The sequence below is a fragment of the Lissotriton helveticus genome, chromosome 10 (assembly GCF_964261635.1).
Source record: "Lissotriton helveticus chromosome 10, aLisHel1.1, whole genome shotgun sequence".
NCBI lineage: Eukaryota > Metazoa > Chordata > Amphibia > Caudata > Salamandridae > Lissotriton > Lissotriton helveticus.
Window position 1 is genome coordinate 832,198,710 of NC_136071.1, and position 13,949 is coordinate 832,212,658.

The 13,949-nt window shown below is 43.0% G+C and overlaps 1 protein-coding gene across 8 annotated transcripts in view; it reads left to right on the forward strand.

Moving 5' to 3' along the window:
* C10H10orf67 (chromosome 10 C10orf67 homolog) overlaps positions 1 to 13,949 on the forward strand; it is a 2,166,521-nt gene that overhangs the window by 242,409 nt on the left and 1,910,163 nt on the right. For 5 of the 8 annotated variants that reach the window (XM_078664370.1, XM_078664376.1, XM_078664375.1 and 2 more), the window contains exon 3: positions 6,082 to 6,228. In XM_078664370.1, the coding sequence (XP_078520496.1) occupies positions 6,082 to 6,228 (147 nt within the window). The remainder of the gene's footprint in view (positions 1 to 6,081; positions 6,229 to 13,949) is intronic. The other 3 variants (XM_078664369.1, XM_078664372.1, XM_078664374.1) reach the window with 1 other exon arrangement.

A 13,949-nucleotide genomic window follows, 5' to 3' on the forward strand; every position in this document is an offset into this window, starting at 1 on the left:
TGTCCATTATGTCTCCTGACTCTGAAAACTGTTTGTGGTTGTGGGGACCTCAGTCCATCTCGTGAGCCAAGTCCAAGCTCTCTTGGCACACCCATCTTGTACCACCTTTTTCCAGACAAAGTAGTACTGCGGACCAAGGCATTTGTTTGCCTAAAGTTGTAATTGCTTTTCTCATTGAACTATCCATCAATCGTACATTGTACTTTGCCCCCTTGCATATCTAAAGAGGAGACACTACTTGGGCTGGACCCTAAAAAGGCCTTTGAGTTTCTACATCGATTACACCAAAAACAATCAGGTGGATAATCAGCTCTTTATAAGGTTTCCTGGGGCACTAAAGGCAATGAAGTGTGGGAAATAACTTTGTTGATTGGCCTCTGCATCAAAATCTGCTACGCACTGACTAGAAAGTTGCCTCTGGAAGGGTTGAAGGCCCATTCCACCTGTGCCAAGGCTGCTACCCTTACATTTTCATGCGGGGTTCCTATACTTGACATCTGTCAGACTGCGACATAGACTTCAGTACACGTTAGCGAAGTACTACCGCCTCGACAACCAGGTCTGGCAGGAAGCGCATTTCACTTGGTTGGCTCTGCTGCATGTTTTGATCCGAGTCATTCTACAGACCCACACACTAGAAAGGCACTCCTTTTGTATCTATTCTAAAGGCGCAGAATCTGGGATTAGCAGTATCCATCAAAAGAACAAATTACTTACTTTCGGCAGGGCCGGTTCTAGGATTTGCGAGGCCCTGGGTTAAAAGGAACCATGTGAGGCCCCCTCTAATTTAGATAAGTGGCCCCTTGCAAGAAGACCATTCAGAGACTTCGGGAGGCCCATTGTAACAGCATTTTTGCGCCCCCACAGTTTTAACTTTTACTCCACAAGCATTTCTCACACCTTCAGTCCAATAGGTGTGAGAATTGATTGTGGTCTAAAAGTTAAAACTGTGGGGGCGCCAAAATCCTGGACAATGGGCCCCCCACAGTGTCTGTAAATGGTCTCCTTGCAATTGAGGGAGCGTCTCCGTCTCGTCTCCCTCCCCTATGCCTCCGGACACCATCCCTGAGAGGCCCAGGTAGGGGGCCCCCTCCAATGGACCTTAATTGCAGGCGACACCTTTCTTTGAAATACATCGCCAGGGAAACAACAGGACACATCACCAGTGCGTGGCCCCATGCTGGTGGGCTAAGTGCGAGGCCCTGTTCAGCCGCCCACGCTACCCATGCCTAGGGCTGGCCCTGACTTACGGTATTGCTGTTTCTGATTCCTCACAACCCTGCCGCCTCGCCATTCTGTAGAATGATCTCTTTTCCATCACAATTTAGGAATCTGCACAGTGGCATCACTGATTATATTTGGGTTCCGAGGGCGACGCTTACAGGTTTAAGAAATAAACTGATATCAGTGCAGGGATGGACTGGCTACCGGTCGTTTTTTGCTGGGGTGGCACGGTGGGGTCCAGGTTCACTGTGGAGGGGGTGATTTTGTTGCTGTGGGGCTGCCGGCGCTTCTAAATTAACAATGCAAACTAGATAGCTTTAAAGCATTCTTTTTAATACGTTTGTATTGCATTCTTTATTAAGGAAAGCCCAGTAGCCAGTCCGGCCCTGTATCAGTGTGTAGTGGTCACATACCGTTGTGTTCCCGGGGCGGATTGAAGTCAGTGCAGAGCAACATGACTTCATCTACGGGTGCACAGAAGCAATGCTGTTAAGATGTTCTGGATCCAGTCTGGTATTTGGGGATATTCTATAGGTGAGGAATCTGCAGTTAGAGTATCAAACAAAAAGAACGTTACCAAAGGTAAGTAACTTGTTTTTCGGTACAAAAGCAGCGATGAGGCAATAATGAACCTTTTTGATATTATTAGCAAATGTATAATGTAAAGGAAACAATTAGTTAATCAAACCTCTCGATCTCTTGATAACCTTTTCCTTCATAGATATAAAAGTTCCAAGATCCTAAACTTTTTGTGTTCCATTTAGCAACTGCGCCTTTTAATTGATGATAGCCAAAGCAGCTCCATCCTATGTTTTGAATGCCGGTTATAACTGTGCCGTACATGGAATACATTTCCCTTGCAAAACAGTGGTAAGTGTAATAATGTGCACAAAAGTGGTTGTGTCCCTTATTCACTATTTTGTTTCACAGAAGTATTAATTCAAGTTCAAACATACACCTGATACCCGGTACAGACCATACTTGCATCAGGCAGTTTTGCAGCTTTATTTCCAACCCCCATAAGAAGCCACATTAGAGAAAATTGCGATAGACATCTATTTGAAGGGATGTATGTCAGTACAACGCGATCTTTTAGATCGCGGTACATGACAACACTGCCATTACAACGCAAGTCGTTACAACGACTTGCGTTGTCGGGCGTGGATTGTGGAATATTATAATTTTATATTCCAACACCAGTCCACGTAACAGTAGGGAAGGTGTTGGAATATAAACTTGCAATATTCCTTATACAACAGCGCCATCCAGCGCAAGTCGTAGTAACGACTTGCGCTGTAATGGCATCGTTGTAAAGGCATCGCGGTGTTTTCACCGCGTTGTAAACGATGTTCCCCATTTGAAGCAATACAACTTGGTGTCACTACTTTTAACTTGGTACAATTTCCAAGTTTGCAGTTGTGTGTGCTGCCAATTTAATATTAATTGCTGCAACTAAAAAGAAATTGCAGAAACTTCTAAAGGCCATATGTACAAAATGTAGGGGTTGTGAGTTCCTAATTGCAATTCTAGGATCTCGCGTAAAGAAACATCAACGATTTCTGAGAGCAGTAGGAAACAATTATAACTTATACAATGACCTTCCAATCGGCCTCAAGTCATTACAGAGGACCTTCTCAAAGGACATGACTATTGTTGCAGACCATGTCATGAAATAGAAGATGTTTGTCTAACTGTATCTAGATGGCTAGCTCTTCAGGATTCCCAACACACAGTCTCTTCTCTCAGTGACTGGGATTGCATGTCAATCTTAGTGCAATCTTTGCACTAGTTGGTAGTAGTACTGAATATGTTAAAGCTAACAATGTATCCTTTGGAGGAGAGACTATTATCTAAACAATTGAAGAGTCCCAATACTCTTAAAATTATCCATCTGACAGCAAAATAATTCTCAGAACTTTTGGACTCTATGGTGTCTATTCATGTTCCTGGTACCAAACACCTGTATCACATGAGGCCATTACAACAATGTCTTGAAGACTGTTGGTGCCAGGTTTTCCTCAGTTATATCTCTTCACAAGTACAGACAACAAAAATGCCCATACTTCGCCAGCCTTGCACAAAGAGAGGTCCCTTATAAATTGATTGTTACAGGAAATTTCTTTTCTCTTTTCTACTGATACCTCTGATACTAGTGGTTATCCGCAAAATAACTTACTAGAGGGCCAGAATGATACTGATAATACCAGAGATGTCCTGACAGTGGTGGTTCACTGATCTTCTTCACCTGTTTGGGTGACCACAGGAGGTTGCCTTTGCGGCTAGAACTCCTTACAAGTTTGGGGTCAGATTCTCCGATCCATCCAGTCATCTTTGAATTTAGCAGCCTGACTCCTGAACCAGTGCTGAGCCTTTCATTTGATGTTTGGGCACTTCGCGCTTAAGCCTTTTGTCCAAAAAATGTACCCCGATCTAATTTTTCTTTGGGGAGTCTATAGTTACCCAGGGGGTTGAGGATTCACCTATAGGGAAGTGAGAAAATAACCAAAATATAGCAAAATTCTGATTTTTGTTTCAGAAAATGGGGAAAAAGGTTCTATGCAAGAAAGCATGTTTTGTTTTCTTAAACTGACATCAACAAAAGGACTTCTATGCTAATATTACCATCTCCCCAGCTTTCAGCAACAAAAAGAGTTGTAAAAGGAAACACTTTATTTGCTACAGTTTTCTTTATTTATATAATTGGTAGTACATTTTCCTGTTTTTGTTGTTTAATATACTTGCATTTTGTGGTAGAAAGAGGTGTGAACTCCAAGAGAGAGCTATAGGAAGCTATACATTTCTGAAAGCTAGATAACATTCTAAATCCAGCTATGAGTTATTCATGTACATTTCTCATGGGTTTCAAAGTAACTAATCGTTGAAATAACAAACGTAATGAACATTTGTGAGAAAAAATATCAATTAGTGCTGTTTACATCTGTAATTTTTCCCCAGATAGCCAGCCTACATAATTGAAATCCTATTACATCTTTAAGACACCTCTTGGACTATGTAGCGTTTATCCAAAAACACATAATCCCCTGAGCTAACAGAGTCGCTGCTGATAGTTTTTAATTGTTTACTGATGATGCAGCTAATCATATGGTAAAATTAAAAGAATCAATAATTGGTATGAAGAAAATCTATATATATTTTAAATGTGCACAAGATATTGACTTTAGTAATAGTGGGCATCTGTACTCCTTTGAATTTGGGTTACTCATACTATCTTGTGATTCAGAGAGCATTTTACAAAATGAGTTCTTTCTTGCACACTGACTTACATTTGGAAGCTAATAATGGAATCGAATCCAGTTGGTAAAAAGAAATGATGTTCTATTGTTTATTAACACAATTTTCTTGATATAAACAGTAACCCTTTTGTGTGAGTTGGCCTATCACCATCGAGAGAAAGACCCTGGACCACCACCAAGGGAATCATACCAAACCCAGACATTTCTGAAAACTAGACACCCAAGGGAATCCAGGGTGGTGTGACTTGACCTTAAACGTTGGCTCAAATAATACATTTTCCTCACATTTCTCTGAGGAAGGTACTGGAGTCTGAGGGATCCATAAAGTTCCTACCACCCAGTGTTCCCACACTTCTCCCTGTCAAGTCAGCGCCCTGTTTGTTTGGATCTAACACTAGTGACAAGCAATGCCCCTAAATGTGACATGGAGACATCAGATTTTTGGCATCTAGAATTATCATTTTTGATGATGTGGGTAGCTTCTGAATATGGGCCCTGGCATGGCTGCCACCTACGGAACCCTACCAAATCGAAACATTTCTTGGTGAGTTCCCAGTGGGAGTCCAGGGCAGTCTGACATACGTGGACCTATCTTACCCAAAGTGTCCTACAAACTTCAAACTATTGCTGAACTCCTGCATTTTCTTCACGTTTCTGCTACCCAGTGATCCTCCAATTTTCGCAATTAAAAATGGTACCCCACTTGTGGGAATGGGCCTGGGACCCATGACATGAAAGACCTCAACATGTGAAGGGATATCAAATTTTCCTCATGAGTTATTATTCTTTTTGACAATGTAGGTGGCTGCGATATTTCAGCCTGGGCTCAGCGCTATCCAGGGAAACCTACAAACCCAGCATTTCCGAAACCCAGAGATGCAAAACATTCAAGGCTGTTGTGACTGCATGGATCCAATTAGGTTATCTTATCCAGAATTCCATGGAAACCTCAAACTTTGAATACATTCACACATATTCCTCTCATTTGTATGAGGCAAATTTCAGAAAGATATGGGGACGCACAAAATTGCTACTACCCAGCATTCCTACAATTCTGATAAAAGTTGTACCTTACTTGCCTAAACTACTTTCTTGAGTATAACAATTGCATATAGCGTGGCATTTGCAGAAAAACATCCCCATCCTGTCTCATTATGAAGTTAACACCAGCATTTTGTAGTATAAAGATTTGTAAGCAATAATATAATGTAACTTGAAAATTGGGTTAAATGTGTGGTGATCCACTTTGCACACATTAATACAATCACCTATACTTGTGACCTTCAGCAAATGAGATACAAGTTACAGTAATCTGAGCAATTGCGTGAAGCCAAAGTCCTGTCTTTTTAGTTTTCGCTTTTTTCAATATTCTCCATTCCATTTGAAGTATGATTTCTGCTTAGTATCTGCTTACCAAATGTGCTTTACCACCACACAAGACACTAGTTTAAAGAATGTTTTAACATTTGTTACTTGAGTCCATTACTCAATTAACTGTCCAGAATGAAAATGAACATCAAAATATATCTAAAAGGTGTGTACATTTGGAGAATTGTAATTTGTTTTGTGCTAGTTATGATATTCTCATATCTTTTATTTCTAGTCGTTTGACCTACTTAAGAGAGATATACTGTTTCACAAAACTGCACTTCAAGCATACTATGAAGAAGAAATCAAAGAGCAGGGATTGCACCTCTATCTGAGAATGAACGGCACAGTTCGTGATCTTGAAACAGTTCACAAAAAGGTGGTAAATAACATTGTTTTTGTAACATTATACCAATGCGTCTGATCAACATTTTGCAGTCTTATCCTATTTCTTGCAAATTTCGTACAGAGACTATGTATGCTTTCTGTTATATGTGTCACTTACGTTCCCAAATAACGTTTACCCCCCAGTTTATGTAGGCATCACAGAACTTTGGTGTTCATGCAGTTAAGCCATTTTAGTCTTTACTACAGAGCTTCCAAATGGTACACTTTTACATCAGTTCATAATCTTTATCTTTATACTTCTCTCTCTCTCATCAAATGTGACATTTTGAAAAGGAAAATGCTCTGAGCTCCTTAGTTTTATCGAAGTAAGAAGCCTCAAATTTACAAGCTTCCACTCAACTCTGTTTTCTCAGGATTCAACTTTAGGAACAAAAAGCCATCCCTTCAGCCACTCATCCATGACAAAGGATTGTAAAATTAATATTCTAGTAGAAATATATTTATACGTATAGTTATCAGCAGAATGTTTATATCGCAAGGATTGTCCAAAAACTCTGTTAGGGTGCCTCACCTCATGGCACAGGTGTGTGGTGTGCAGTCAGTATGATATGTATCGATTTTGATCACCTTACAACGAGGAGCTGGTGATGGAGTGGCAACCTGGCGTGCTTGTATGTAACCATCATGAACAGTGAAAAACTGGAGGCCAATCTGACTCGCATTTAGCTGTGAGACATTTACCTTTATACCAAAAGACGCTGAAGGCCTCTGCTCTTCTGGGCTTCCTTATCCTGCCAAATAGTTTTCTGTAGGATTTGTCTAGGGCTTGTGACACACCCGCAGACGGCCAGTGCTACTGTGATGCTGCAGTAGTTTGCAGTGCGAGGATTCATTGGATGGTGCCCGGTGTGTCTAGTTCTGCATGCTCTTGATCCTACATAGATTGAGATATGGGTCTTCCATTCTCTCATGTGGTGTTACCTCCCGCTGCTGGGGGAACAGAACCTGAACCACAAATTTAAGAACACCTCAAAATTAAAATCACCCAAAAATGACCGTAGGCGGTTCTAAATCAGTAAGAAATCAGAAAGAATTGCTAGTGGAATGAGAACGTCTTCTGGCTCACTCTCAAACCAAGGGATTCTTAAACCTAATGCTTTCATAACAAATTAGAAGAAAACAGTCTAATTTTGGCATGATCAAAATTACAAAAATATTGGACAAATCGGAATTTGAGGTGTCATTATAAGGCTCATAACACCAACACACTTTTCAGATAAACATCAATTAGCTTATATGCTGTTGCTATCCAGAGATGTGCACAATAATATTAAACATTACAATCAACAACGCATTCACAATTTAATATTGCTAAGCCCAGCAATGAACTATAGCCGAAAGATCTTCAAAATAAGTTACATTGGGACCACAAAGAATTTCATTCACAATACATGCACATTAGGAAAATTCCTATGCATGAGCTTGTGTTCGCTCTACAGAGCCTGTAGGGAGACAAAATATGTGCAGGTGGACGAGATGGGAGGGGAATGAACAGGAGTGAAATGAACGACATCAGAACAGTATCCATGTTAATTATTATGGCGTTTTGTGAAAATATGGCACAACTAAATCACATTAATAATAATACTTCTGTACGTCATATGAAACTTGTTTGAACTGCAATATCATGAATTCTGCACTGTGTATCGAATGCATCATTAAAATTATTAACACCCAATATTAATTGTAACACGAGTATAAATTTAAAACAACTTCTAATACTGCTAACTGGATATTTTGTCTCTGGATCATCAGAGGGCTTGGTTTCCTCTTCTTCGTCTGCTGACATGTAGCGTAAGGGTTCTTAATCCAATGGAGTTTCAGGCTACTCAGCTATTGAACAAATCCACATTATATCTGCTGCTAGTTTCGCAGAAGAGTTAGAGACTGGTTTGTGAACTCATGCTTTTGCACACTTTTAATTATAACTGTTTCATGGTTTTATTTAAACATGCCATTATTTTCCTTTCTTTCCGTAAGCCTGGAAACTTCTCCCATGTTGCAATCTATGAGCAGTATTGTTTACGTTGTTACCTAAAGCCTTTAAACATTGACGTTTTGTACCTGAACAGAGGATATACTGCAAGAGCTAAACCGTTTTTGTGACCCATATACTAGATATTGTACATTGTAGTCAGGGGTGGCAAAAGATTTCTGACGGGTTAGGGTGAAGAAAGCAGCTATGAGAGGATTGTAGGAGAGTAGGTCAGGTTAAGTAGGTAGAATGAGCAATAACAAGATTGGCTGCTGGGGATTAAAAATAGTGAGGTAGTGATGCTTGAAGAGCACCATAGGTCGGGAAAGCAAGTGGCATGACGGAATTTCATCGAGGCAAGTAATTGATTTGAACACCAAGATGAAAAGCATGCAGCGAGCTGAGCTTCGCTGATAGAAGAAAACCAGGCTGTCTAACATTGAACAGTAGAGGCTCTCTGAAGGAAATGGAAGACCATATAAATGTCAAAACTGATAATTGATAACGTGGCTAGGATGAGATGCCATATTTCTGATGGATGCTCATAACTAAATTTTCCTCACCTTTTGAAGTCTTGCGACAAGTGCTTCACGAGGAAATTTACATAGGCAGGTCACAATCTATGCCCGAGCTCATTTCAACTCCCAAAACAAAGTAAAAACACAAGTCTGACCATAATAATTCTAAGTGGGTTTATTCTCCCCTTCCAACCCCGCCCTGGGGAGAAGACATGCAGTCAGCACTCTTAGGATCCAACTCCGCCTGCATCGTCTAATTAGGAGACCATCTCTAGGCTGGTCGGACGTGCCCCAAGCAGGTACGGACCTACAAGGAGACCATATTGCAACTCTTTCTCATGATTATTGCTTCCTCTGGAGCCTTAGGACCTCATGGATTTGCTGAAGTTGCAAGTTGGACATACACCGGTGAGGCCTACCCTGGAGCTGATTGACCCTGTTGGGTTCCTGCATGGACCCCTGTCTTATCATATGTCCACACCAAAACACAGAAGATGATGGACGGAATGTTGCACATTGGCAAAACATTCACCCCCAGTCACATATCTGGGTTTAATCCATCGTTATTTTGCTCACCACGCCGCCCCAGTTCAGACATGGCCATATGCAAATCAGTCTTGACCCTGTGCCTCATGGGAGCAGTCCTGCTCGAACTGCCAAGCCATGTCTTCCCTGGACCAATATCAAGCATCCTAGGACCGGTTTTTGGCTATCAGCCGTGATCAGCCAGGATAGCTTGACTCCAGTGGCGTAGTGAGCACGGGACCCACGTCTGGGCATACCCTTCCCACATAGGGTGAACAGCAAAACACACAAGATGATGGACGGAATGTTGCACATTGGCAACACATTCACCCCGTCTGAACTGGTGTGGCGTGGTGAGCAAAATAACGATGGATTAAACCCAGGTCTGTCACTGAGGGCGAATGGTTTGCCAATGTGCAACATTCCGTCCATCATCTTCTGTGTTTTGCATATATCCACACCTTCACCGAAGGCCAAGTCAGTTCTTAAAGCTCCAACATCCGCTTTGGATCTAAGGGAGCCAACTTTAGCCAGAGCCCCACACCACTGTATTGTTATGAAATAACTAAAGCACAATCTACAGTCTGGAAGGACTCCCTGGAAGTATCATCACCTTGATCCATTACTACTGGAGGTTAAAGAGACTATTTAGATCGGATTCAAACTTTGTCCAGGCCCTTCAAAACATTCCTCATGATGAAGATGATGACAAGCAAGTCGATAGTTTACTAACTCATACATACACACAGAAGGGAAGGGAGAGAGGAGAGAAGCTTACTAATACATCTTCCCTTAAAAATAATTACCATACCAGCCATTTAGTAAGCTATATACATTTTTAAGTAGAGTATGTTTCTATCCACTAAGTCAAAGAAATGCTGTTTAAAGAGAATAATCCTTAGCGACAATTAATAGAATTCTTCATCATGGAGCTCCACATTACAACATTATTACTGTCGGGATTTGCTCTACCACAGTTGTGGGAGCACTTATTTTGTTTACTTTTTTACTTTTGCAGGATCTAGAGTGATTTTTATACGAGTAAAGTTGCCTTGGACAAAAATACTCAACAATTTGTTGTATTCTGATTTGCTCCAGACATACTTGAGGATTTATTACTGCTCATACATCACAAGAGTTTCAAGGAGTCTGAGCATTTTATGGAGGAGTCTGAGCATTTCGTCGAGTCTGAGCAAGTTGATTCCAATCGAGCCTTGAGCCAAGTGTTGTGGGAGGCGGAGCGGGGCCAAGCAGAGCCTGAGGTGCCGAGTAGCACAGCTCCCCTGGAGAGTCCTTGGAGAGCGCGGCCGGCTGGTAAAAAATGGATCCCACGTTGAGCTGCACCACTGTGAGGGAAAAAAAAACACCATGCCCGCTCCTCCCTCTGCCCGCAGACCTTCATCCTGCCATCTCACGCCTTCCAGCATCGCTAATGAGTGTCCGTGGAGCATTTGGATTCAAAGCAGAAGGTGCGGCAAGCTCTCCTCACTGGTCCCCAGCGGATAAAGCCAGCACCTGGGGGTCGACCACAGCCCCAAATACCTGGCCACTCACTTGAGCTCTGGATCCCTGGTAGGAAGGTAGACACAGACGCCATGAGGTGATGTAGATGCTGCTGGCACAGAGGTACTAAACCAATCTGGGGGCGTGAGGACCGACTTGCCCCCACCCACCGGTTGAAGCAGTGGGTTGTGGCTGTTGCTAGCCACCATTGGTCCCCATCCCGTGTTTAATAGCGTGCACGGTATATGAGGAGCAGAGCTCTTAATTTCTCCCCTTTCTCACCTACCCTGCCCAAAAGCTGAGATAGGAAGACATTGGAACAACCGGGTTCAAGCGGGTCTGCTGGGTGCAGGAGAGGCCTCAACCCAAGCCCTAGACCCACCCCTAAGGAAAGACTCATGAAGATAGCCAAGAGCAGCAGGCGGTGAGTGTACATTTAGGGGGTTTGGGCAGTGAGTGAAGGATTGATTGAGCGCCTGCAAGCCCCAAGCAATTTAAAGAAGTATTCTGGAGGGTACACAGCCCCCGCCAAAGATTGGATTTTTCGAGACCAGTGTAGGCGGCTAATTAGGTTGACAAACTTCCTAGCGCGGCTTCCGATAGAGCTGCTGGAAGGGAGGAAGCGGTGAGTAGTGGAAGCAGCCACTTTAGGTTGCTATGCGGCTTGCTGCCCTGCTTCTCGCCACTGTCTGTCATATTCAAATTCTCTTTTTGGATCTCGAGTTCCAAATGGTCTCTTTAGTACCCTCCTGAAGAGCCCTTGAGCCTGAAAACCTAGAAAGAGTGGAAGGAGTTGCCTCACCAGAAAGATCACTCAAACTTGAGGAACTTTGAAACGCGGGTGCGAGTGCTTGGGGAGTGCTATAATAAATGCGTGTGGCAGCCAACATTTCTAACATTTTTAACAAGAGCTCTTTGTGCTTTGAGTCTTGGAATCGTGACTTTGGAAAACAGATGTGCTAAACTGGTGACCCCATGGCTCTCACTAATTTAATTTAAATTTAATTTAATTGCGGGTTTCTAAAGCGCTAGAATCGACTCCCGAAGGAGTATCTCTGCGCTGTAGACCGCTGGGGAACCCGTCCTGGCTTTCCCTGTGAGATGGTCCCTACTGGGTATCTCCAAGGTGAAACCAGGCATCCCCGGCATATGTGGGGGGGCTGTTGTGGAGATGAGGCAAGCTAATGCCCAGAGTTGCCGAGTGTGATCCCTAGTTAGAGTAGGCACAGAGGCGAGAATTATTGAGTCCGTTGACCCTGGTCCAAGACCCTGCCGCGTCGGGAATCGAACCCTGGTCCCGGGCCGTCCTCTGCTTCTGGGTCTGCCGCCTCTAACCAGTGAGCCACACCACTCCACTAAGAGTTGTTTTATAAGTTGCTCGCAACATACCCAAAGAAGAAGGAAAGCATGCGAAGGCTGAACGCTAGTACATCGGATCCCGCCGCTGAGATCCAGCAAACAGAGTTTGCTGAGGTACAATCACAATTACAACCTACCTCCCGTTCGAACTGCATTAGTATGGATGGATCCAGGGGCAGACCTACCTTAAAGCTGATTACAAGCTTCTATCAAAAGACCAATAAAGAAATGGAGAATACGCTTGCCGCCAGTACAGTGGTGAGCCAGGAGACTGTAAAGGACAACCAGCGAGGTACATCAATAATCCTGGGGGAGCCTACTCTCAAAGGTGAGCAGGCTCTTACCAGTGTGGAAAATCCTGGTATTGGGAATGAAACTTGTAAGGGGTGCCCTTGAGTCTCAGTGTGGGAATGCTGCTTCAAGCTGGCTAAATGCTCAGTCACTGGCACAGGAACAATCTAAACACAGGCCTCATGTTGCAATAGAAGGAAGTACAAAAGGTACGCAAAGTCTAGGGACTCGAGCAACTCAGTGGTACTGGTAGAGAACCTGAGAAAAGATATCAACCCCCCCCCCATCCATTGGGATATTGGAAAGCCTCACACATGAGGTAGTAACCCAAAGCTCTGCAGCTTCAATGGAACAGTTGGAAGATAAATGCCTTGGGAACGAATCCTTGAATACTAGCTCTTTGATGTTTCTGGACTATACTCTGCCTGATGTGCCTATTAATGCCACAGTGCGAGAGAAGGTGGGGGCCCAGAAACTTTGATGATCGAACTATAATTCTAGACGATACTGAGGAGGCATAGGCGGAAGCGCAGGCGGAGGCAGAGATTTTAGTCCCCCAGAAGAGCAGCAGAGCCTCCACACAGGGGGGAACTTCCATTAAAAAAATTAATGTTCCAGAGCATCCCTGTAAACCAGTCTTCTGGAAGCACCCTGATGAACTTCGAGGCTGCACAAGGCTTTATACTCTCTAAAGCAACGAATGCCCTAAGAGGGTTTTATCTTCAATTCTTTTGCTCATAGAGAACTCTCTCTAGAGATCTGACCATATAGAACCATTATTAACTTTGATTCTTTGTGCCCCCTATGCCTGCGGGTATGAAATATGATGAAGCCTCGCTGACAGAACTTTCAAGTGTGACAGGAAATTTGAGTACCCAAAAAACAGCTAATATCAATGACAATGCACCACAGATGGGCTAGCCAAATGTGATTGGAAATCTAATAGACCAAAAAGCAATCTCCAAGATTCAATCTGAAGGTATGGCTATAAATAGCCCAGCATCAGAGGAGGAATCAAAAATTAGCACTTTCCCTGACAGTCCTGCTAATGCCCTTAGGTGCCAAAGAAGTGAACTAACCTCCACTCCTGTTGTGGAGGGCAGCAAAGCATTGCAAGTAGAAACAGCAGTGGGAAGCTCCAACCAATTGTAACGTACCCCGGAGTGCCACGGCCCACATATTTTGAATGATGCAAATTCGAGTCCCTCTGTGAAACTGGCGAAGAGGGGGAATAACATAGGTAAACCGAAAAGAAAGAAAAGGAATGATCCTGCTTTCCCTGTCTATTCGTTAAAGTGGCTTTTCTCCAAAACCAAGGGATGTAATATAGTCCAGGCTCCAAGTGAGAGCCTAGTTTGTAAAAATATTGGTTCTTGCGACTGCACAAGAACCAATATCTAACTGTCCATCTAACTGTCCACTTGGAATAGCAAACCATGCCATTAACATTTCCGCCCTAGAAGTAGATGAACCTACACAGAATGGTGATGAGCAAAGACCATTCATTGTTACAAGCAAAAAAGC